Here is a 24,937-nt window from a genome sequence, read left to right on the forward strand (position 1 = left end):
AGGATCTTTGATATCTTTTTTTTCCCTCTCATGTACTTCTTATACATTTTTAACATCCTATTTTGAGTTATTTGTTCAAATTAATCATCATATAATTTTTTAGAATGCCTCGCAGCATCTAGTTCTATGCTTCTAGCATGTTTGTGCTTATGGGGAAAGATTCCAACTTAGCTACACATATCATTATAAAATTGATATATTTTTTTCATAATCAAAAAAATACAAGAAATTATTTTTTCACCAAAGTGCTTTTATTTTAACTGGAGTAACATAATCAAATACAACAAAAGAAAAATTAGATAATCAAATATGTGTCTCAGTTCTATAATATCGTATTCATAAGAAAATTTAAAAAAATAAAATTTCAAAGAACAATTCACTCAAATGTTTTACAAACCTGATATATATATATATATCAAGGCTGTAGAGCAAGCTCCACAATAAGTAACATTGGAAACAACACCTTACAAATAGATTAGGCAAAACTATCACATTTCAAATGGTAGGAACAATCCATTAAAAATTTTAGGTACGTAAAATAGTCTACAGAAACACTAGATACTTATAAATTGCAAATAAAAGTGCCCAGCAAATCCTCTCCACAAAAGAGAGCTGATAAATATTGAATTAGACCCAAGAATGTCTCTCTAGCAAAATAGAAATCTCCAAATCCTCTTTGAAATATCTTTAAAAGTTGGATGAAGTGTCAACTAGAGCACTTACCAAGAGAGGAATGTGTAAATAATTAAAGTTGGTTATAAACTGGCATGTTAATCAAGAGCAAATGATTTCTTTCTTTCTAGTCAGTGGTTCTATGGCAGTATAATATGATTTTCATCCTAAATATCTGACAGGTTGGTTAAGAACTATGGAAATCATTTCTTGGTCTGAGTACACAAATTCACTGGCACAGTTTTGGTAATTGTCTTCTGTCTAGAGGAGTATGAATGAATAGTCATATCAATTTAAGTGAATCACTCTGAAATACTTTATATTTCAAGCTAGCTATATTAATATTGCTATTCTTAAATATCATTAATGAGATTTAATTTATTTGGAACCTGAAATGAGCTTAATGTAAATTCTTGCTTAAAAAGATCTGTAATTTTATTCTTTAATTTTTTGTCTATTTTTCTGATGTATAAAATCTGCGTTCAAAATTAAACCAGTGTAGGTAGATAATTACTAGAGATACATAAGATCATTCCTAATATCAATAATTACTATCTAAGCATTTGCTGGTAGCCTGGAAATAAAGTAGTGATATAATAGTATTAAGAAAAAATACTAGCAAATTAATTGATGTTTACAAATGGGCAATGGACATAAATGATCTTAAATTTCTTTTTTAGAAGAATACTAATGTTCAAGAACTATAACTCAAGTCCTTTTGCACATAGTAAAATAAACAACTTTTCATTTGTGAACTTAGTCTTTTGTAGTAGAGTTGTAATGTTGAATGTGATATTAAGTACATATGGCTCATTATTAAATTCAAATTGGCTAACAGTAATACTGTCTGTAAATTGGCATGCTCAGATGCTATTTAAATGAGTAAATAATTGTAACATGTTTGATAGATCTTGTTATAAGGAAGAGGATGCTGACTGATAATTATTTTTAATCTTAATAAATGGCAAAATGCTAACTTTCTGTTTAGCATGACTTCACATCTTGATCTTGAATCCAGAATAACTGGCAGGAGGACAAATGAGGAAAATTAGCTCCAAGAAACATTATTTTTGAGGTTTACCTGAATTTGTCTTTGGCCTCCGAGTTGAAATTTTGTGTATGAAAAGACAACAATGTTCCTTAGAGAGCACCTAGTTAATTTATCATAAGAGAATCTGAAGATAAGAATAGTTAAGAACTATGTAAGTCACTACCCAGTCCAAATAGACAAAACATTGGCATGTTTTGATATAATTAATTTCTGTTAAGAAAACATGCTGTGTATTTAAATACTTATTGCTTACCTATATTCTTATTTCTAATGATTTAAGAACTTATATTAAGAAAAATTATTCATATTTTTTATCTCAGGACCTTTTATAGCAATGATTTTAGTGAGATCATCACATTAGGAGACAAAAATTTCAAAGGATTGCCCACAATCCAAAGGATTGTTTCTGCTTGGAATTCTTATCTGAAATCATTGGACTAGGCTTTTTATGAGTTACCAGGAGAACAGGTTTTAAATTTATTAAAAGCCAAGTAATGATTCATGTGACAAACAAAATTATAATTACCAGTCTGGTATAAACATGAATTCTGCCATAGACCAATTAAGGGTTCTCTGGATGCCTGTGGGATTACCCTTGATGTGCAAATGCTTTTGGAGCTTCACTGTAGTTGAGACCTAACAGAAAAGAACTGAAGTGTAGAGTTTCAGCCACAAGAATTGGGGAGAAGTAGATATGGCATTAATAACTACATCCCAGAATTCCCTGAATTAGGGTAACATCCTTTATTGCTGAGATAGACAACAAGCTCATTATGCATAATGAAGATATAGGAATCAAGGCCTCAAAGCATTATATCCACTTGGGATTTAAAATGAAACTGGTGCCATTCAACTTAACATGAGCATAATGAATTAAACCTTATATACTTGGATGAGGTAAGAGAGAGAACCAACTAAATGGAGAAAAATATGTCCCAAATGCTATTTTGAAAATAAATAGTTATAAAATATTCCATAATACAATCTGGATTTAAATACATTAAAATGCTAAGATATTTATCCATAAAGTATACTTTAAAGAATACAGCAAAATAAAATGTAAAATAGCTACATTGTTACAGCTTATTATGGTGAAGCAACACACACACTTCTGTGAAATCTTCTACAACTACCTCCCAAGTTTAGCGAGACTTCCTATTTCATCAGTATTCACTCTGACACACATCATGAAACAAGTAGCTAATTCCTTAAGATGCAACATTCACAAATCACTATTGGATCTAAACTTGAAATTTTCTACCATTTTGACTTTCTTAGAGTTAGCTTTGGTCTTATAAGTGTTTTTCAGTTAGAGTTTTTTTTCTGTGCTGTGCCTACTTGTCTGAATGTATTTTCTCTGTGTTCACATGGTGCTTCATTCAATTTTTTAAAAATGACCAGTTAACTCTGACATGCTATTTTGAATGAAATGTTCAGATTATAGCTCCAGCTACATCTGAAAATAAAAATGAAAATAATTATTCTATTTCCTGAGACTCCTAGTAATTGAACACATTTAATGTAATTAATACTACTTTTGCCTGCCAACTAATATATGAATACAATTTAATGAGCTAGGCCATTTTGAAGTAAATAGGCATAAAAGATACTGGTTAAATTCTTTACTGCATCTTCTCTTAGAAGCCTAGTAATCATTGTGAGATGAGAGGTATGAAAGTAGAGTGTGTACCTCTACACCAGGTAACACCCTCATGTATTAAGAAACAACATGGGGAATCATGTCAGGAAGCACTGTGTCTTAAGTGGGTACAGACAAGTGTGAAAAATATTTCAGAACAAGCAAGGAACAAATCTGCAAAACTATTCTGAGGATTCATGGAAACAACTTCGGTGTATCACTTAACCTCAGAATTCTGGGTCTTAGAATATTATTACTAATGTTAGAAAAAAAGTGGTATTTGGAAAAATAATGCTTCAAGCTTATATTGATAAATAGTGATATATTTCTAGAAAAATGCAAGATTATACAAATATAACTGCAAAAACTTAAGTATCTTCAAGATGGAGTTTAGACGTGTGATAAATTTATAAATTGTCTACTTGTGGTACGCTAAATGCCTTTTACTTGTCTGTCAACAGTGAGTATCTTTCCTGTCTAAAAGGCAGAATGACTACTTAGGTGTCTTCATGTTAATCACTAAAACAGGAGGGTAGTATACAAATGAAGTTACAGAAGTAAACTTGCACTTTAACTGGGTATATAGGTACATATTTATGTGTATATACCCTGAAGAAATAAAACTGAAACAGAAAACCAAAGGCTGCTGTGCCTGCTTCATAAAGATACTTAAATTAGGAAAAGCATAAATTAACAAAACAAAACTTAAATTAACAAGACATTATTTACAAAAGTCTTTTTTAAAAAAGCGCAAGAGCAAAAATCTGATTTTGTTGACCATTAAAATATTCTTTGCCTGTACATCTGAGCTTGCTTAGTTTTGAATCAATAGCCTTAAACACCATCTTGTGAACAAAAGGAGGTATGTCACAGGTTCCCAGTAAGTGAGGGAGACTGCAGAAAAGCTAAGCCTCATTGATACCTAAACATACTCACAAGAAATAATAAACCAAATATCAAATGCCAAATTTTACAATGTATTCTAAAATAATTACTTAAGCTCTGTAAGTGACTAAAATGTAAAATTCTGAACAATGTCATGAAATACAGAAATAAGCACCTGAGGTTATTCACTCAATTACTTCCATCAAGGTGAGGAGTTAAAAAAAGTTGACTGACTGTGTATCTGCTATGGTTAGAACTAATACTGTCCTCAGTTGAGAAGAACAATGAACAAAGGCATTAGTTACTTTTCCTTTTTTCTTTCCATTCTGAAGGCCATAAATACTAATTGAAATCAAAATTTATTCTTTACACAGAAAGATTTTGATCAAATATGATAGCAATTTAATAATTCTTTATCCCTGTTGTGGCCATCCCTAACATCTATGTGCAAGTAAGTAAATGTTTTGGACAAAAATAGTTCAAGAGAAATGGCAGCCATCAAGTTATTCAGAGGAGAATCCCCCCCCCCCCTACTTGGGGCCCAAAGTATCTACTTTGTTTGAAGGGAACTGGGCATCTGCCAGATGGTTACTTCATCTAGTGTTGTGTTCACTGAGCTGCACCCAGTGTTTTTATGCTTTCCCCCTTTTTTTTGCACATCAGGTGAATAAAGTGGAGGCAGGAAATAGTATTTGAAGATAAATAACAACAGGGTGAGAGGCTCGTACCATGTGAACACAGTCCTGTTTCCACAGTTATGTCAAACTTAGTCAAATATTCCATGTAGAAAAAATGAGCCACTGTGACAGCTCCACTTTGTAGTATGCATCATATAACGTTGTATTTTGTCTCCTCTCCTATTCAAATTACCTAAAGAAATCCAAATCCTTGAAACAGGAATAAACCAGTCAAGCATTTGTGCAATTTAGAAAAAGATTCCTAACTATACAATTCATAAGAAAGGATGCATGGCTTATTCTGTAGCACTAAAGTTATGAGAATTTATAAAACAAGAAAATGAATTGCATCTTTTATGTATACAAAGGATTGACTAAAGAAAACAAAATACATTGATCACCCATCGGCAAAACAGTCCAAGAAAACATTGAAATGATAAAATAAATATTTTTGAATTAGCCAAGAGGCAAAAGGATAAATTACCTATTAATATGCAAAAATACTCTTTGAAAACATATAAAACGTTTGGCTTTATGACAAATTCAAGTAAATTAATATGTCGGATAAGTTGTAATGTTCATAAAATTCAACAAATTAAAATCTCAAAATATACAGATAGCACCAAATTTTAAATCTATATACACTTTTTGGGATAAATTATTATTTTAGTAATGCAATACATATGTAAAATGCATATGCATATTCCAATTGTATAAGTTTAAACCACAGCACCATTGTAGGTATTGCACAAGAAACAAAATAAAAAGAGTCAATTTAAAGTTAAAAACAAGATAACCTTGGAAAATAAATAAATTGGAATTAAAATATAGAGCACAATTCAACATGAAATAACTAAAAGGTTGTATGTATGCACAGCCATGTAGACAGTACCTGACCAGCAGTTCATTCGTCGATAATGAAAACCAGTTCAAATCATGGGTGCATTTAAATAAACTCTGCCTTAATTTAGGCATGCTCCTCAGGCACAACTCTGTTCACAGCTATCTCTAATTTCAGTGGGCTTGCTTTTCTAAACTCATTTTTCCACTAACAGACAAAAGTAATCATGTCCAATTAGAATCTGCATTGCTCCTTGAAGAGGTGTGAACTCCTGATTTCCGTGACAGGAGGGCTCTGGTGGTGTGTTCTCAGCATCTGTGGGATCCACCAGCTAAGTTCAGCAATACTCTCATGTCTACTACTCTATAAAATTTGTTGTTTTCAACCACAAGTTTCTCAGAATAGTGTATAGATAGGCAATAAAAATACCATGTAGTAAACAGTTGACAATCACTGTGTCTTTGTTTCCTCTCAGAGGATGTGGTTTTGGGGAGAGTGTTAGCTCTTTCATCTGAGTGCCAGTTGCATGTGTGGTCCCATGGCTTTCCTTTGCCATGCCGAAGCTTCTGGAGAAACATTATTTTCCTTAGGAGCTTTTGGGCTGCACCTTCTCAATATGCGTTTGTTGACACCACACATTCATCAGCTAGGGCAAGTCGGTTTCTTCTTCGGTTGCTACAAATCTGTCCTTGGTTTGGTGGCCAGTTCTTGTCTTAAAGTCTGAGGGTCATGAGGTCAGAAGGATAACAGGTACAGGGGCCCAAAGCGAGGCCATTTAAACTTCACGAGTACCAAAGATGCCTTGGTGCCTTCACCACCAAACACCTCTTAGGGAAAAGAGCTTTCTTCTCTTCATTAAATGAGAAACTCAGTGAAGGGAACACAGAGTGCTAGGCTTTTTTCGTGGGACTCTTAAACAATTGTCACTTTGTTCCTTTTTTTTCCCCATGCAGTATGTATTCATGCCAGTAGTGATTGCTTTGAATAAAATTCATTATATAGAGAATCAAAAAAATTACTTTAGCTGTTGGTGATGGTGAGTTTTGGGGCTCCCTGATTAAAACAGTCTCCTTTAATTTTTCCAAAGCATAGTTATAAAGTGAAGCTCTTATTGCCTAAATATTTTTCTGCAAAAGTAGGATGGATGTAGGATGGCATAAGAATTCTTGTAAAAGTAATCAAAAAAGGTTAATAGGAGCAATACACAAGAAAGTGAACAAAATTTTTAGCAATGACACTAAATTCCATTGCTAAGAAAACGTCAAGTCTGAAACTTTAGAATTCAGAGATCAGAGGTCAATTACATGATGACAAGTCTACAAAATGTACAACATCATCCGTCTACCAAATCATATGATGTTTTTTTGAAGTACTAACAACAAGATTTGCTTGCATGTTTCATATAAAACTGAATACAAATCATAGTATTGATGAGGCAAAACATATGGAATGAATTTGAGGAAAATCTGAAATACTAATTTGCAATTATTGTAGGAACAGGATTCAAACTTTTGCATTTAATGTCTGACTTACAGTAAAATTTTAAAAAGAAAAAAAAAAAAAGTAGCCCACAAACTGTGAGAGTTTGACAGAAATAAGATAGCTCCAAAGGCGGAAGGTATCCTCAGGAACCAAGTCTTCCTCAGGTGTGCTCATTTCCCACCTGCCCGCTGATGGGCATGAGACACAGGATGGAGGCAATCTTCTGGGTTACATCTTCCACTGGGTCCTGGGGGGCCCTGGGGCCCTGGAGTACCCGGTGAGCCTGGCAAACCCATAGCTAATGAAAAAAAGGATCCCATTAGAATGCAGAACACATACTATCCATTCTCTTTTCCTACAGACAACATGGATCATGTGTTAGGGAGATAGCATCACTATTACCTGAAGTCCCAGGAATACCTGGCAATCCAATTCCAGGTTCACCTCTTTCTCCCTTTTGTCCTCGGTAGCCTAAGGGAGAGATAAAAAGAGTTGGAAAAAATAAGAGTGTTCTATGGCAACATAACCCATACAAGAACCGTTTTCAGAGTCATGATGTTTATGTGATTTCTTTACTTAACATAAATCATATATTAGCCATCTGTTCTGCATGAAGCACATATTTAGTTAAATATCAGATTGGTGAGATAAGACAATGAGGATCTTAAAAATACATAACTAATACAAAATGTCCAAGTAGTCAAATTCTTGATAGATTTTTTGCCAATGAAATTGATACTAAACTCAAACTGATCATTTGTATCTTTTTCAAATAACAATGACAAGGTGTATGAGTCCTCTTCAATAGAAATTCTGACTGGAGGCTAGGTATAGGCTAAATAAAAGAAGAATACTGAAAAAGTTCTGCTTAACATTAGGACAAGATAGGATAAGGTTCAGAGCCTTGTAATATCAAATAAAGGAAATGAAAGGAACAAACAGCTCAGGATTTCAATAAATGACAGCAAGAGTACATATGAGTCAGCTCATCTTGAGTCAGGTCTTTATTCAAATTGCTGACTATAACAACACAATATCTTTTACAATAAAACTAGAACAGCAATTCCATGTTTTAACATGGAAGTTTATAAATCCAAAGGACCAGGAACTTCACCAATGCTAGAGAACAAGGGGAGATTGGGGGATCCTCCCAAACATACTTCATCATCTTAAGATACTGTAGCAAGGCTGGGGGTGTAGCTCAGTAGTAGAGCACTTTTCTAGCATGTGCAAGGCCTTGGGCTCTCTCTGTCCCTAACACACACACTTAACAAAAATGAATTTGGTCTAAGACCTGTGTACATGTTAAGGTAAAATCATTCTGTTTCTAGAATATGCTTCTTGTTGCCTGAGCTAGACATTCCAAGGCAATTTGTACCCTAGGAGTCCTTACCTGTGCTTTAAAAAAGCCCCCAAATATGTTTATATTTTTTATATATTGGCATTCACAAAATAATTTGAAGAAAAGGTTCTGAGCTGTAAGAGTTTCAAAGTGATGGTAAATAGTTTTTATTTCTGATTTTTTTCATGCTTATACAATAGCTTGAACATTGTTCCTAGTCTCAAATGAACACGACAATCACACAGAACCATGCAGAAACACAGGAAGGATCTAAGTAGGACAGCATCTCAGTAGGAAACAGTAGGCCCTAACTTGGCTGTGTTTTGTCATAAAAGTTTGTCATTGCAACAGAACATGTCAGGAGGAGAAAATTTAATCTCCCTACGAATAGCACATATGATGTTTTTCCCCCATGCCTGATGAGAGTTAGACATCAGTTTTTTGAGTTGTCATTGTCAATTCTGACTTGACCATACAGTGTACACATTATCTAAGTCACAATAGCAATGTATCACCACACAGTTATATTTTTGCTTTACAGGTGTGACCTGAACACGAACATGAACATAATGGAATAACAGATATATGATAAGGAAATATATTGGGAATACATAGATCAGGATATTTCACAAATTCATATCTGAAAACTATGTTAAAGATGTTCGATAAAATCCTAGATCCTAGAAAGAACTGTGGGGCAAAATGTCCTAAGTTGATACATATTCAAATTTTCAAATTTAAAATAGTTACAGGATTTCTTTAAGTGGCTTTCATTTAACATATGTGAACCACAAGGAAAAATGTACTTAGGGCCACTTGAAAGCACCATTCCAAATCCATTATTTAAACATTTCTGGAGTAAAATAACATTTATTATCTAAGGTTTATTTAATAGGCCTCACTATCACATGAAAATTGTCAAGTTGACCCTCAAGCTATCTCAGTAAGTACTTAATAGGCTAAAAAAGAGGAAGAAAGAAAAATAAGAAAAGATATATGAATTTTTGATTAATAAGAGGATTAACAAGACTAATTTGACCTAATTTGAAGTGAAAAATATCTCCGTAAATACAAAAAAAACCCTGCCTATTTGTTTTTGCATAGTTTAAATTCAATTTTCAGATTTTAATATAATGCAAAAAAAAATACATTATTCCACATGGATTACAGGGCAGATGGCGTCAAAATGATAATTTGTATATTTGTATAATAAGGACATGTTTACCCTCCTCCTGTCAAATGTAACAATTTCTTTGTACAAATTTCTCAGTTCATTAGGTTAATAACTACCTGTTAGTAACAGATAAAGCCACTGAATTGCACAAACAGAGTGCTTTCTACTCTTGAGTTTCCTAATAAGGTCCCAAACTGCTATAAAGCCATAGGATCTTATTTTATAATTGCTTCATAACCAACTGTCAGATAGAAGTGCTAATAAAGTCATTACATTTTCTCCTTTTCTAGGATTTAGCTTTTTACTTCTTTAGAGTAGTAGTCTCTTTAAATTTGGAAGAGGCTGGTCTATCTCCAAGCAGACCTATATTTCCATAGATCACAAGTACACAGTGTAATAATTCGACATCACTGCAGCTTATATAGGAAGGCAGAAAAGCACTGTCCTAAAGGATGTAGAGGTACTGGTCATTGGTAAAACATGGTGCTTGTTGTAAATTTTCAGGAGGTAGACTGTATTTATTACCAGTAGGGAGATTTTAGTTTTAACTCCAGAGATTACTTTTAAATTTATATATACATATATATGCATCTATATGAATATTGGATAAAGGAGGCCAGAAAAAGGGTACCATTGGCATTTTGGAAGAATAATTCTTCATGTGGGGGGACTGCCTCATGTCTTACAAGTTGTTTAGCTTCTCTGGTTCTGGTCTACTAATTTTTGGCAGTACCCCTCAATCATTGTGCCCACACTCACAAAAGGTCCTGCTGCTAACGTATTTGAAAGGTCAATCTATACCAGTTACATAAACTATCCTATGGGCCATTAGATTACAAAAACCAGGTTTCTCTTCACTTATAAGCCAATAATAGCTAACTTCTAAAAGTTAAAAAATAAAAACAACTACTCCCATAATATCTTTTTAAAACCAATGGAGGGCATATGGATGAGTCTTTTTCTCCCTCCTACTAACCCACGTGTGAGGTGAAAGAAATAGGACTTTCAAATGTGTATTTATTCCTCAGTGTTTTCATAGTGGCAGAGAATCAGTGGAGCAGTCGTAAAATTATTTCTCAAAAAACTCATCCAAGAAATTAAGTGTTAGGAGAATTTGCCTCTCCTTTTTTTGTAGAGAAGAACCTGCCTGGATCTTGCAACTCCAGGGCAAGTTCTCCTCTCAAGGCACAGTGAGAAGGCAATATTCAGACCCCAACAGAATGGCTCAAATAAAACACTCTGCAAATGCTTTTGAATCGAAAAAGACAGCAACAATCACCTCTTTGAGAGTATAGAAAAAAATGCAAAAAGGTGACCTAACTTGGAATCCTAATGCTCTTCATTCCTTAAGAAGATCAAGGTGCTGAAAGGGAACCCACAGGCTTTCATTATCAGAGTCTCAGTAGGAACAGTACCTCCTTTTTTCAACCTGGATTGTGTACTTTTATTTGTCACACATCGATTTTCTCATTGCTTTCTACAGTCTTCTGCTTCTTAGAATAAGCACAGGAAACTTTGTGAGGCCCCTTTATGTGTTTGCCTTTCCCAATCCATAAGGAGCAAATAAAAGGACTCCATTGTACATGTTTCAAAACAAACCACTTAATTTTAAATGATGGTTTTCTTTCCTTACAAACACTGAAAGAACTATATGTCATTTAGGAAATTCACAAAAGCCTCCATTAATAGAACTCACGCATGGGCAGAACACACTGCACTGCATATAGAAGCCCTACTTCCCTTCCCTTTCTCTGCTGCGTGACCCTTCCTCAAATTCCACTTTACTGTATCAGGGATGAAGAGGACCAATTCAGACAATAGCATTTGACGTTCTCATGGTCACTAACGAAGATATTTCATGTGCATTTTTTTTACTTCCTTTTCAAGAAAATTTTTAAATCTCACAGCAAAACTTTGAAGTCATAGCATGGTTTCATCTTCTGAGCACTTCATATTTATTTATCCACCAAAGAAAAACTCTTCAATTTCTTATGCCCTCCTGTAGAGGTACCAGAAATCAAGCAGAAAGAAACCTTGTTTTCTTTTCTTCTTTTTCGTTTTTTTTTCCCCCAGTAGATTTCTCTGTGCCTTTAGATAGGGTTATCAGTACAGCATTAATTAGAGGCAAACTTCTATAAAAATGAATCTCATTTTTCTTTACAAGTTTTTTTTTCTGCTGCTTTGCTGCAAATTTAACAAATGATGAAAAGGTTGAGGAGACAACTAAAAACTTATGTGTCTGTTGTCAGAAACCCGTTTAGGACAAATGTTTGGTCAATTTTAGTAAACCTTGGTTTTAAAAAATTGGAAATCATGTGGCAAAACCTTTCAAATTCAAGAATTGCTTGCAAAGTCCTATGAAAAGTTCAAGTAGTTTATGATGTCTCCTAGACAGAGTGGCATAGACATCCCTTGCAAAAGGGAGGGCAAGTGGAATAATGAGCAGAAGTCTTGTTTCCAAAAATGTCACTAATACTGCTGATTTGGAATTGCCTGTGACTGATGGACTTTTCCAACACCTAGGATGGTTCCAGAAGCCATGGTTGTGTAGAACAGGTGACTCCAGTTCCAAAGAGGTTTTCTCTGGTCAGTCAATTTTCCATTGTTCCTGTTCTCTGAGATCACCAATGTCTGAAGGATCTGTCCAAAGTTTTTCTTCTATTGTTATTGACACTGCTTATCCTTCATGAGATCTGAGGTATCTTCAGGTGGGCTTTCAAGATCTTCACTCCAGTTCTCTTATATTCTGACTTCAAAACAGACCCAATAGGTGAAAGATAATAACCACCCACCCACCAATGGTAGACACATAGAGATTACTTCTGATTCCATACATTCCTCTTTCCTCTAACAATCTGTCAAACATTCCTATGATCTAAGAGAAAGGTAGGGTATAATGTAGTTTAAGGAAACTAGAGTGATCATGAAGCTGAGCCTTGAGGCCAGATCGAATATCCAACTCCCTGTTAAGCTCACTGGACATTTGTCTTCCAAAAGAATCAGATGAAGTTTGTTTTCTTTCATTAGGAGTCTGGTGATTAGCAAAAGGCCTGGGTCAACCACTTTAGTTCATCCCTTGTGTAATAGGTTGGGAGCTGCACATGAGCAAACTAATCCGTGACAAGAATAGCCTGAGGAAATAATGATCTTTGCAGAACTGAAAAGCATCTGGTGAGGAGGCAGTTACAACCAGATGGGTGTCATTCAGTAACAAACCTCCACCTGTGAGAAGGTGCCCACCAGTCTGTGATGAACCATCTTCTATAACTGCCTCTAAATCAACTTCAGGGCAAGATGGCCCTCCATCTTCTAATCAGCTAGCTCTACTTAGTACAAGTGATTTCTCTACCACTGCCTTGCTCCTAGATGACTAAGGGACTTCCATTCTGGGGTAAATAAACCTAGCCTTTCCACTAACAAATCTGGCAGCCAGCCAGGAGTAGGGGCTCCAGTCGACCTCGGAGGGAATATCTCCTGGGTAAGTCTCCCCAGCTGCCATGGCCTCTTGCCTTGGGGGCTGTCCTCCGGCTTTCCGGTTCTGTTGCCCATAGTAGCCTCCAAATGCTACTTGCTGTGGAAGAGAGGAGTTGTCTCTGGTAAATCAAGGGACAAAATCTGGAGTCACCTAGAGTGTACCACTGAAAATTCTCTTCCCCTCCATCTGGCTTACAGAGCACTCTCTGGGATTGGGAATGGTTTCAGGACTTCCCCCAGAGTCTCAGAACTGGTTCCCTGGTGTCTGGGGTCTTTCGTTTTTGGTAGGCAGGACTGCTAGGTATATCTGTGCTTAAGGTTGGCAAGATAGTTCTGCTAAATCTGGAAACCAGTTCACTGGTGTCTACTTTTCTCTGTGTCTACTCATCTCTGTATATAACTGGAATGGGGAATGTGATGTGTCACTAAGTGGAAACTGTTGGGGATAGTTTTGAGTAGATGGTGCCTGAAAATGGATTCTAGAGAATTTAATCCAAACTGGCCAGGGTGAACTGCCCCTAGACTTCCTAAGAATAACTTTGTGGGAGAACTAGTTATCTCCTCAGGTTCTCTGGTCTTGCCTTTTGTTGTATATACTTACTGAATTTGGCATTTCCTTATCCAAATTTGTGACTCTTATAAGCTCAAGTCTATTTCACCACTTTGCTGATTGCTGACCATATTCTACAACATAACCTTATCAGAATAATTTAGTCAAGCCAAATTTAAGATCATGTCTCTTATCAAGTTGTTGTCAATGGAACAATTTATTATTTTGTTTTGATAAGAGTTTCTATCTACAAGCTCTATTAAAGCAGAAGGATTCTAAAATTTTTCCCCAATCTACTTTGGACCCAGGAGACTATCTGTAGTAGAATCTTCTAAGACACTGCTCAGTTTCCTTACGATTCGAAGATGAGTCTTGTCTAACTTAGAGCTTAAAGGATGTCTAAACATAAGATTTGTTGATAATGATATGAAAATGTACATTGCTGTTATTGTTGTACTAAATATTAAAATGCATTTAGAATAGTAGATAATTAAATTTGAAGAAATTTAATTTCTTCAAATATTTGACTTCTAGAAAGACAAATATTAACAAGCTATTTTCTCTATATATTTTATATTATATATTAACTGTAATTAGCATGTTGTAAACACTGGGGGTTAAAAATTGGTAAACAAATATTACACTTGAAGACTCACCTTGGGGTCCAGGGTCTCCTGGTGGCCCAGGTAACCCATCCTTTCCTGGTGGTCCAGGCCTCCCATGAGCTTGAGCAGCCAACATTGCTGCTGGCAGCTTGAGTTGGGATAGAAACACAGCCATCCTCTCTTCATTTGTGAAAGAAAAAAATAATATGTAATAAATATTTTTGTCAAAAACTTTCAAAAAAATTTATATAAAATTTTAAATTCAAATTGAAGCACATCTAATTTCTGACTGCTAAATGTATTTGAGACATAAAATTAATTACATAAGGTTGTTTAAATATAGAACAGTTGTGTCACTCAGAGGCTCTGAATTGTCAGGGCTCCTGAGATGAAGTAGGCTAGTGGTTAGAACATTAGTCTGAAAGTTAATTAACTTCTGGTTATGACTTGTGGAGAGAATTTAGGTCCACATTATGGTTTTAATAACTTTTAAGCACTATGCAAAAAATGTTGTAAATGTGCGGTAATTTTAAAATATCTTCACAAATTCTTTGACTCTTCCAAAGTTGGGAGTGAGGGCTGAGTTTTCTTATGACTTTTTTTTTTTTTTTGTTTTTGGTAGTGGTGCTGGGGGTTGAACTCAGGGCCCTGCGCATGTGAGGCAAGTACTCTAACAACTGAGCTATATCTCCAGCCCCTGAGTTTTCTTATGAATAGGAAAAAAAAAAAGAACTAATAATGTGCAACTAGAGAGATACCATGGCTTCCTAGTTGCCAAGGAAGCCAGCTGCCACGAAGTAAGAAGTCCCACATAGAGAGGAATTGATGTCACCTGCCAACAATCATGTGTATAAATTTGGAGGCAGATCATCCCCAATCAAGCCTTTAAATGACTGCAGCCCTAAATGACATCATGATTGCAACTTAATTATAGATTTGAAGCCAGAACCATACAACTAAACAACACGTCAAGTCCCTGACCCATAGAAAATACAACCTAATGAGTGTTTATTATTGTAAGCCACTGACATTTGTAGGTGTTTTCTTCTGCAGCAACAGGCAACTCATATAGTATATGACCATTGTTATCCTTGAACAAAATTGCATTAATGATAAAGATTTGTTTATTGAAAATATTGCCGTTAGCTCCATACTCACTTATGTCACTATTTATGCTTTATAGTGGACAAATATTATAAATTGTCAAAAACTAACTTATTTCTTGATAAGGGTATTTAAGATATCTTCTTTATTCACTTCTGTTTGAATAAGGGCTCACTAACTAGAAATTCAATCAGGGTTTTAGTGGAATTTCTAATTTGGCCAAAGGGGAAAAAAATTCAGCATTGGTACAGAAGAGCATTCTCTCAATTGTAGCTGTAGGCACAGTGAAAATAACAAAGTCTTTCTGTAAATTTCTGTGAACCTGAAAACACTGAAGCTAAGAACACACAAATTATGGGGAATTGACATTATTCAGAACACTTAAAAATGTTAACTAGATATACAAAAACCTTCTGTGAGTAAAATACTTTCTAAGCAAGCAAAAATGATTTCTCATTGTCCTTGTCCTTTATTCTCCAAACTGCCTGGTGCCTAACTCTGTTCTTCTAGATCCTGGAGAAATGATTCAAGCAGAAAGAAAGCACTCAAAGCTCCTCAATGCAGCTCAGCCATTGCTGGTGAAAGCACCTTTACCATGGGCATCTTGGGGGGCAACTATTAATACTTATTAGTCAGAGGGCTTTAGATGAAAGCATATGTGATACAATTTATCACTGGGTTCTTTAGATGAAAGCATAAGAAGTTGATATATTCATGAAATTTAAAGGATATGGAAAGTAAAGCCTAAGGAATGTATATAGGAAAATGTAAGAATTTTCAATTTAAAATAAGTTTCTAAACAAGATATGTTAGTTAAATTTGCTAAATATTCTTTCTAAGCAGGACTTCGTCGAATGACAGATTTTATACTTTCTGCTTTAATTGCTCTTGTTGTGCAATAAGGGAAAGATGATCATTTAAATAAGAACTATTGTCTGTTTTTATAAGCTTAATATACTCTGAAGAGTAATTGCTGATAATTAACAGGTTAGAAATAGTCTGATAGAACAGATTAGGAATATGTTATATAATTACAAGATATTTTTATTCAATTACTTTTTTGAATAGTCACTTCAGAATTATACTTATCACTACTGAATTCTTGGTTATTAATCCCACATAGACTATTATTGAGTTAAATTTTACCTCATAAGCATATTCAATATTTTCCAACTATCTGGAATTAATTTTGATAATGTCATTAATTCAATCAAAATCTATAATAAATATAATCTATCACTTGGTTCTTTATTTAAACTTGTTTATCTTATATTATCACATATATGCATGAATATAAGCTTGGATACACACATGTATGTATACCCAAGCTAATTTATAGATAATTAGGTTTAAAATAGAAAACTGGAGGAAGGCATAGCCTTGTCCTGATAAATATTAATGATGTTTCTTTTCACATAGAATCATCAAAAAGCAAAATCTCTTAGTAATTCAAATGATTTCATTTGTAAGATATAAATACAATTTTTCAAGAATACATGGAATATCATAAGAAATCTATGTAAAATAATCAGCCTGGGTTTCCTTCAGATAAATCTTCCAGAAGCATTTCTTACAGATGAAATTAGTGTTTTTTTTTCCTTCTACATAAAGACCAAATGATGGTAACATACTAGGAACTGCTGGTTAGAAAACACATAGGCCAGATCATGCAGACCTTGTAAGAAATTCAAGAAATTCCCTTCAATCTTCTCACTTAGTTTAGTTCATTTACAAAGCTGAACTGCAAAGTTGTGCTTCACTTAAGCAAATATGTATGTTTTACAAATTTGATAAATTGCTTTGGAGTGAAACTTGTTTTACTATGGGCTATCAATAAAATATTAGAAACAATGTAGGCCCTTAAACTACTTAAGAAAGTATAAAAAAATTTCGTAGAGAATTAAGGGGGAAATCCCAACATATGTTAAACATTAGCTGTATGATCAGAGAGTAACTACACTAACATCCCAAGTCAGAAAGGAAGCAAAATGGAAACATAGATTTAATGATGACTGTGAGACATGTGGATCTTATAGTGCTCATCCCAAGGACTGACATTAAATTATCTTCCTTATCATAAAATGTGTATCACCTGAGTCTCTACCTGGGATGTTTTGTTGATGTTAATATATTTAATTCCAGTAACAGATGAAACAAACATGTAATTAACATGCAATTAGTTTTGCAAATCATGTTGAATGTAAATTAATCATATTATAAACTGCTTTTTGAAGCAGGAAATTCGATGTTCATACATTGAAATGTGTAGTATTGTTTTGCACTTCAAATATGGTCAAATATATAATTTAAGTGTCTTTGAATGCCTTCAATGTCTAAATATAAATATTCACAGTACTCATTTTTCCTCCTTAATGTATGAATTGAATTTACAAGTATTTTGCTTTGGGTGGTTTTTTAATATTTTTAGAAAAACAATTTAAATCTAGCTGTAAATTATCTAGCTTTAAGATATATTCAGAAATAGTCATTTAGTATAAGGCTAATTGCCTCTTCTGAACCCTACCCTAATGCTCTATAATTTAAAATAATATGTTTCTGAGCATTGAAATGAATTATAAAATCCTGTTATCTTAATTGCCTTTCCTCTGTTTTCAGGGATCTTCAGTCAATTAAACTGTTTTTGGCTATGCTTTCTAATGAGGCAGGAAATTAAAGAGTTTAGATTAGAGGTGTACATAAACCAAACACACATGCCATCTGTCAAGGTAGAAACACAGTCGTCTAACAAACAGACTTCCTTGGAAAAAGACATCAATGTGATGATAAATTACATTATTCAGAATAGGAAGAGACATTCAGATATCTTCTGCTCCACATCTCTTCTCTGTTTCACAGAGGGAGTTTGACTCTTTGAAAATCATCTTTTTCTCCTAATGCCCAATGTTTAATTGCCCATTTTCTAAGTATAACATCATCTTATTTTCTTTTGTTACTCCTTTATGCAAATAGTAGTTAATGAATATTTATCTTGGGAAATCAGTCATACACTTGATAATGTTGTCACTTCTTAGTCTTAAGGTTAAATAACTTTTATTCATATGCTTAATAATTTGGTAAATCAGTTTTTGGTTCCATTATTCCAGAGTTTTCCCATATGTCTCTTAAATGTGGAAACCAAAATTATATATAATTTTCTCCTAAGGGGAAGAAGTATCAGAAGAGTAATTTGCTATGATATCTAATTTTTTAGTTTCATTTAAGCTGTTAATTCAATAGTATCATGTAGATTCACATTTATTTTGTGGTTCATCATCTCCAAAGGTTACTACTACATTTATTTTTGGTATACTACTTTGCTCCTTTGTAAGCATGTTGCTTTGAAATGTTGTTATGGGTATAGATGATGGATTGAACACATGAGTTTTTTACCTCCTAAATACCTGAAAAACAATATTAAGAACTTTCAGAGGCATAATACAAGAATGGGGAGAATATAAAAGGAGACAATAGCAACAAAATTTTGGGACTTGAGAATCTGATGGCTGTGGGATGTGTAGCTTAGACTTGAACTGAACCTTTATACTGAAAGTTGGGAAACAACCTGATTAAAGTCACAGAATCCCAGGAATTGGTAGTATAAGTTCCTCAGAAATTGAGGTTAAGGGAGAATTGGTTGAAAGTTTGTATCATAAGTCCTAAAACTCCATTTTCTACTCTATATAGTTGGGCAGTTGGCCCTCCCTAGCCCCAGCTAAAGCCTGAACATTTATTTGAAAAGGGCAAATAGACCATCTCTACATTGGGACCCCAAATGCTGCTGAGACTCTGGATTCAATATCAAAAAAAAGGGAAATAAGTGTACATTTACATGCTTCCTGCATAACTGGTAACCAGGCTGGAAATGGAAATGTCTCCACTGAGGAATCTGACCTCTGAGAGACATAGATACTGAAATTGAGGTCCCCTAACTTAAAAGCCCAGCTAGCTATTCTAAAGTGAAGACCTGTTCACTCACAACTTCAATCAATTTTTAAAAAATATTTATTTTTTAGTTGTAGTTGGACACAATATCTTTATTTTTATTTTTATGTGGTGCTGAGGATCAAACCCAGGGCCTTGCACATGCTAGGTGAGCGCTCTACCACAGAGCCACAATCCCAGCCCCTCAATCAAATTTTTAGACCCCACTTTTAGGTATGAACAGACATTATTGGTCATTGAGGAGATTCTATCAATTGAATGCCAGAGTCCCTCAACAAGTTGGAAAAAACACACTATGTTGTGGAAAATATTTTTTAAAACTATATATCTCGGATATGTATATATACAAATATGTATATACAGAGGACAGATGTTACAACCCTGAAATAGAACAGGATGATATATATCCATACACATTCATATGATTGTGAAATATATGTATGAAAAATAGAGAAAACACAAGGGATTTCCTAAATGCCGAGAGAAACGAATTACAGTAGACGGGATAAAAAGAGAAATGGGGGGGAGGGGGGATAGTAGAGGATAGGAAAGATAGCAGAATACAACAGTTACTAGTTTGGCATTATGTAAAAATGTGTATGTGTAATCGATGTGATTCTGCAATCTGTATTTGGGGTAAAAATGGGAGTTCATAACTCACTTGAAACTAATGTTTGAAATATGATATGTCAAGAGCCTTGTAATGATTTGAACAACCAATAAAAAAAAAAAAAAGAAAAAAAAAACTCAAAAAAAAAAAATGCCGGAAATCTGAAAACAAATTATTGTACAAGGACACAGCCCTAACCTTCCTTTCTCCCAGTTGTGGATGTGACTTTGTTAGTCTTGAATGATTAGTTAGTCTTGTTATGTCTAAAGAATGAAGAGCCAGATGTTTATACACACTCTTGCATAGGTTTGTAAATTATTACTGCATGTTGATGTAAATTCCCAAGTAGAATGTGGTGGTACCATATCAAGAATTATACTATTCAGGTCTGCTAAGACTATAATTTGTGTGGGCAGAATCATTGGTAGCTGCAAAGTCCTCATAAAGCCAAAAATGCTGATACATGGGTGGCATCTTTTCCTGCCCTATGGGGTTGCCTTGCTTGGAAAAGGCCTTGACTTGTTGGCCAGTCAAATTGGGAATTTAATCTAACTTTCAAGTGCATGTACTTGTGGGCATTATCCAACTGGAACCTAGCCTTGGGCCTTGTGGAAAGACACCTCCCTCCGTGGTTAGGTTTGGGAAGAGACATCAGGATGCTGAAAGAGGATTTGGTGGCCTGGAAAATAGCCCTAGTTGTGAGATCTGTGTTGAATCTAAGGGGTGAAAGGGAGTTGAGAAGGCCCATGTCTGGGTCCTGGCATAGATAGGGTTTCTATAGAGGTTCCCATCTGGGCACCTGGGATAATAAAGTGAGACAGCAGGAGCTCCTGAGGACTCCTTTAGGCCCTGCTATCAGTCTGTGACCTGCTGACCAGAGATAATTGCTTCCAAGGCTGTGGATTGCAGGGATACATAGACAGAGCAAAGTATGAGCTGTCATTCACGCTGTCTCTTGTGAAATTGCTAAGAGAAAGGGAGGTGGATGGGCACTACTGAACTGTAGCACTTTAGTGTGCTACTTAACTGTAACTGTTTTAATATGTGAAAATTAATCTTTGCTTTTAAAGAAAAAGCTTTCTGAAAAAAGGGGACTGTGACCTTCGAGCACTGATTTGTGAAAATGGAGATTTTTCTAGTTTCTTTTTTGTAAATGGTGTTCAGAAGCCATGGAAAAGGTGACTTTTAAGTGGAAAATCAAATGGGCTGAATTGAAATGATTTGGGGACAAATTAACTTAAGTGCTAAATAACTAAATTCTGGGTTTCAGATATAATTTTGTTTGGGAGAAGACCATTTTGCTGAACTGATGTCAAGAGATAAAAAGAGGAATATCATATAAGAGCCTCAGATCTAGGAGTTTCAATAGAAAAACATTTCCTTTAGAGTCTCTTTAGAATATTGTCATGAGGCTGAGACATCTGTGGCTTCTGATGGAACACTGGCTCTTGGGGCAGGGGAAGCTATTTAGCTACTCACCTGGACCTAGCAGGTTGGAACAGTCTGAGAGGAAGTAGGAAGAATGAGGACAAAACCAGGAAAGACTCAGTACCTGTAAGCTTCCAGGTAGGGTGTAACTCAGAAGAAGGGGCATGAACTCAGGGGAAAGATACAGACTTAGAGGAGTTACAATTCAGACAGTGAAAGCTGGTAAACTTGCCCCAAGAGAGATGAAGAGTGGCTCAGTTCTCCTGACCTGCCTTTTCAGGACCAACAGCTGTCAATAGGAGTAAAGTGCAGAATGGCTTGGGAATGGCAGCGTGGGCCTTCCCTAGGGGAAGTGCCAGTGTTGTCTTTGCTGCAGAACAGGCTGCCAGAGTCCATGCTTTTATCCAGTGTCTGCTGAACTTAGAGAATGAACACCTCCCCTATATCCACACATCATTTTTCCCCCCTATTTCGCTTGGTTATATTTTCTGACATTCTTCATCAGCTTTCAAAAAGTTAAACTAATTTTTTTTTATCTTATCACAATGTTAATTTTCTTTTCTTTTTTTGCATTTACAATTCTTATTACACATATAGAGCAACTTTTTGTATCAGTATATAAAGTATGTTCATGCCAATTTATGCCATTATATATGTACATTTTTTTGCATTACAATTCTTAATACACATATATATTTTTTCATATCCCTGTTTGTATATAAGGTATGTTGACACCCAATTCAGGTCTTTATACATGTACTTTGTATAATGATGACCATAAAAAGTTGAACTAATAACTGAGCTATTAAATAAGACTTTGTCTAAAGGCTTTTAAGAAATTGAATTTCAACAACAAAGTTTCCTGAGATAAAAGATAATTAATGATACTAGAGCCCATGGAAATAAGGAGTGAAGGGGAAATTTAGATTGAAATTCCAAAACATAATTGATGGCATTATCCTTTTCATGGTGGAGGTCCATTAAAGGTGTGAATGCTCTCTGATTGATTATATCCATCTATCCTTCAAACCTCTCATCCTTCCCCTTCCAGTTCCAGTTCTCCCTTCCAGAGAGGGAAAGGAAGAGGGGGAGTAGAAGAGGGAGCTGTGACTCATTTTTTTTGTCTGCCTTATTTTAATATAATGTCCTCCAGTTCCATCCATTTTTCTACAAATGACAGAATTTTATTCTTCATGGTTGAATTTTATTCTTTTTTTAAAAAATATTTTTTAGTTGTAGTTAGACACAATACCTTTATTTAATTTATTTATTATGTGGTGATGAGGATCAAACCCAGGGGCCCGCACGTCTTAGGCAAACGCTCTACCACTGAGCTACAACTGCAGCCCCCTGAATTTTATTCTTTATGGCTCCACTGCATATACACACATACATATATATCATATATGTGGTATACATATATATTATACTTATTCATTCATCTGTTGATGGATACCTTACTTGATTCCATATCTTAACTCTTTTTGAATGCCCCAATAAACATGAGTATGTAGGTATCTGTTCTGTATGCTGACTTTATGTCCTTTGAATATATACCCTGGAGTGAAATAGCTAGATCATATGGTAGTTGTATTTTTAGCTTTTTAGGAACCTCAATACTATTTTACCTAATGGCTGTACTAATTTATACTCCCACCAGCAGTATAAAAGTGTTCATTTTTCTCCATATTCTCCACCAGCTCTTTTGTTTTTGATAATAGCCATTATAAGTGGGGTGAGATGATATGTCACTATAGTTTTGATTGCATTTCCCTGGTGGTTAATGATTGAGCATTTTTTCACCTTTATTGGACATTTTTATTTCTTTCAAGAAATATCTGTAGGTAATTTACTCATTTTTAAATTGGATTACTTGTGTCTTTAAATTCTTTATAAATCCTGGATATGAACTCTCTAATGATGACTAACTGGCAGATATTTTCTCCCATTCTGTAGGTTCTCTTCACTCTGTTGTTTCCTTTCCTTGCAGAAGATTTTTAGTTTGATGTAATTGCATCTGTCAATTTTTTGCTTTTTTTTTCCTGTGCTTTTGGAAGACCATCAGAGACTCATTACCTGTACCAATATCTTGAAATGTTTCCCTTATGCTTCCCTTTAGTAGTTTCAGGTCTTGCGTTTCAAGTTGCTTTTTGTAAGGAGTGAGAGTCAGGGGTCATGCTTTAGTCTTTGGCTGTCCAATTTTCCCAAGCAGGCCTTTTTCCAATGTGTTTTAGCACCTTTGTCAAGACTCAGTTTTATGTAGATGTATGGATTTATTTCTGTGTTCTCTATTATTTTCCATTGGTTTATTTGTCTGTTTTTAATGATAATACCATGCTGGGTTTTTTTGGTGGTTGTTACTATAGTTTTGTAGTATATCTTGAAATTGTTTATTGTGAGGCATCTAGCTTTGCTAGTTTTGCTCAAGATTGCTTTGGTTATTTGGAATCTTTTTTCCTTCCATATGAATTTGAGGATCCTTTTTGAAGAATTCTCTTTGAAAAATGTCATTGGTATTTTGATAGTGATTGCTTTGAATATGTAGATCTTTGGGTATTATAGATATTTTAACAACATTAATTCTTCCAATTCATGAACATGGGGGCAGGGGAAATTCTTTTCACATTTCAATTTCAATTATTTTTGTAATTTACAACAGAGAGGTCTTTTACTTCCTTAGTTAAGTTTACTCCTCATTATTTTATTTATTTTGTGGTTATTGTGAGTGGTATTGTTTTCATCTTTTCCTTCTGGAGTTTATTATTGATATAAAAAAAATACCGAGTTTTGTATCCTACTGCCTTAATTTATTATCAGTTCTAATAGTCTTTTGGCTTTGGACTTTTGTATGTGTGGAATCTCATCAGGGACAATTTGTCTGACTTTTCTATTTATATGCCTTTAATTTCTTGTCTAATTGCTGTGGCTAAACTTTCTAGTACCATATTGAGTGGCAAAGTGGACACAGTGTCTTGCTCCTGATCTTAGAGGAAATTCTTTCAGTTTTACCCCATTCAGTATGTTGTTGGATATGGGTTTGTCATATATAACCTTTATTATGTTGAGGTATGATCCTTTATACCTAATTTATTCAGAGATTTTATCATAAAATGATATTGAATGCTATCAAAGGTCTTTTCTCCACTTATTGAGTTGATCATGTGATTTTTCTTTTAATTCTTGTATTTATACTATACTGTGTTTGTTTTGCATATGTTGAACCATTCTTGTAGCCCTAGAGTAAAACCAACTTGATCATGGTGAATAATCTTTTTGATGTACTATTCAATTTGCTAGTGTTTTGTTGAAGATTTTTGCATTTATATTCATCATATTGGTCTACACCTCTCCTTCTTTTGTCAGGTTTTAGTAACAGAATAAAGTTGGGCACATAGAATCTAGAAGTGTCCCCTCCCTTTCAATCCTATAGAATAGTTTGAGAAGTATCAGAGTTACTTCTT

At 34.6% G+C, this 24,937-nt stretch overlaps 1 protein-coding gene across 3 annotated transcripts in view; it reads right to left on the reverse strand.

The window, feature by feature from the left end:
* Positions 1–229: 229 nt before the first annotated feature.
* The window catches only part of Col19a1 (collagen type XIX alpha 1 chain), a 315,752-nt gene continuing 291,044 nt past the window's right edge, over positions 230–24,937 (reverse strand). For all 3 annotated transcript variants that reach the window (XM_078019810.1, XM_078019809.1, XM_078019808.1), the window contains 3 exons: positions 14,444–14,572; positions 7,650–7,718; positions 230–7,545 (listed from right to left, as the gene is read on the reverse strand). In XM_078019810.1, coding sequence (XP_077875936.1) covers positions 7,418–7,545; positions 7,650–7,718; positions 14,444–14,572 — 326 coding nt within the window. In that variant the 3' untranslated portion in view covers positions 230–7,417. The remainder of the gene's footprint in view (positions 7,546–7,649; positions 7,719–14,443; positions 14,573–24,937) is intronic.

Source organism: Ictidomys tridecemlineatus, chromosome 8 (genome assembly GCF_052094955.1).
Source record: "Ictidomys tridecemlineatus isolate mIctTri1 chromosome 8, mIctTri1.hap1, whole genome shotgun sequence".
Taxonomy (NCBI): Eukaryota; Metazoa; Chordata; class Mammalia; order Rodentia; family Sciuridae; genus Ictidomys; species Ictidomys tridecemlineatus.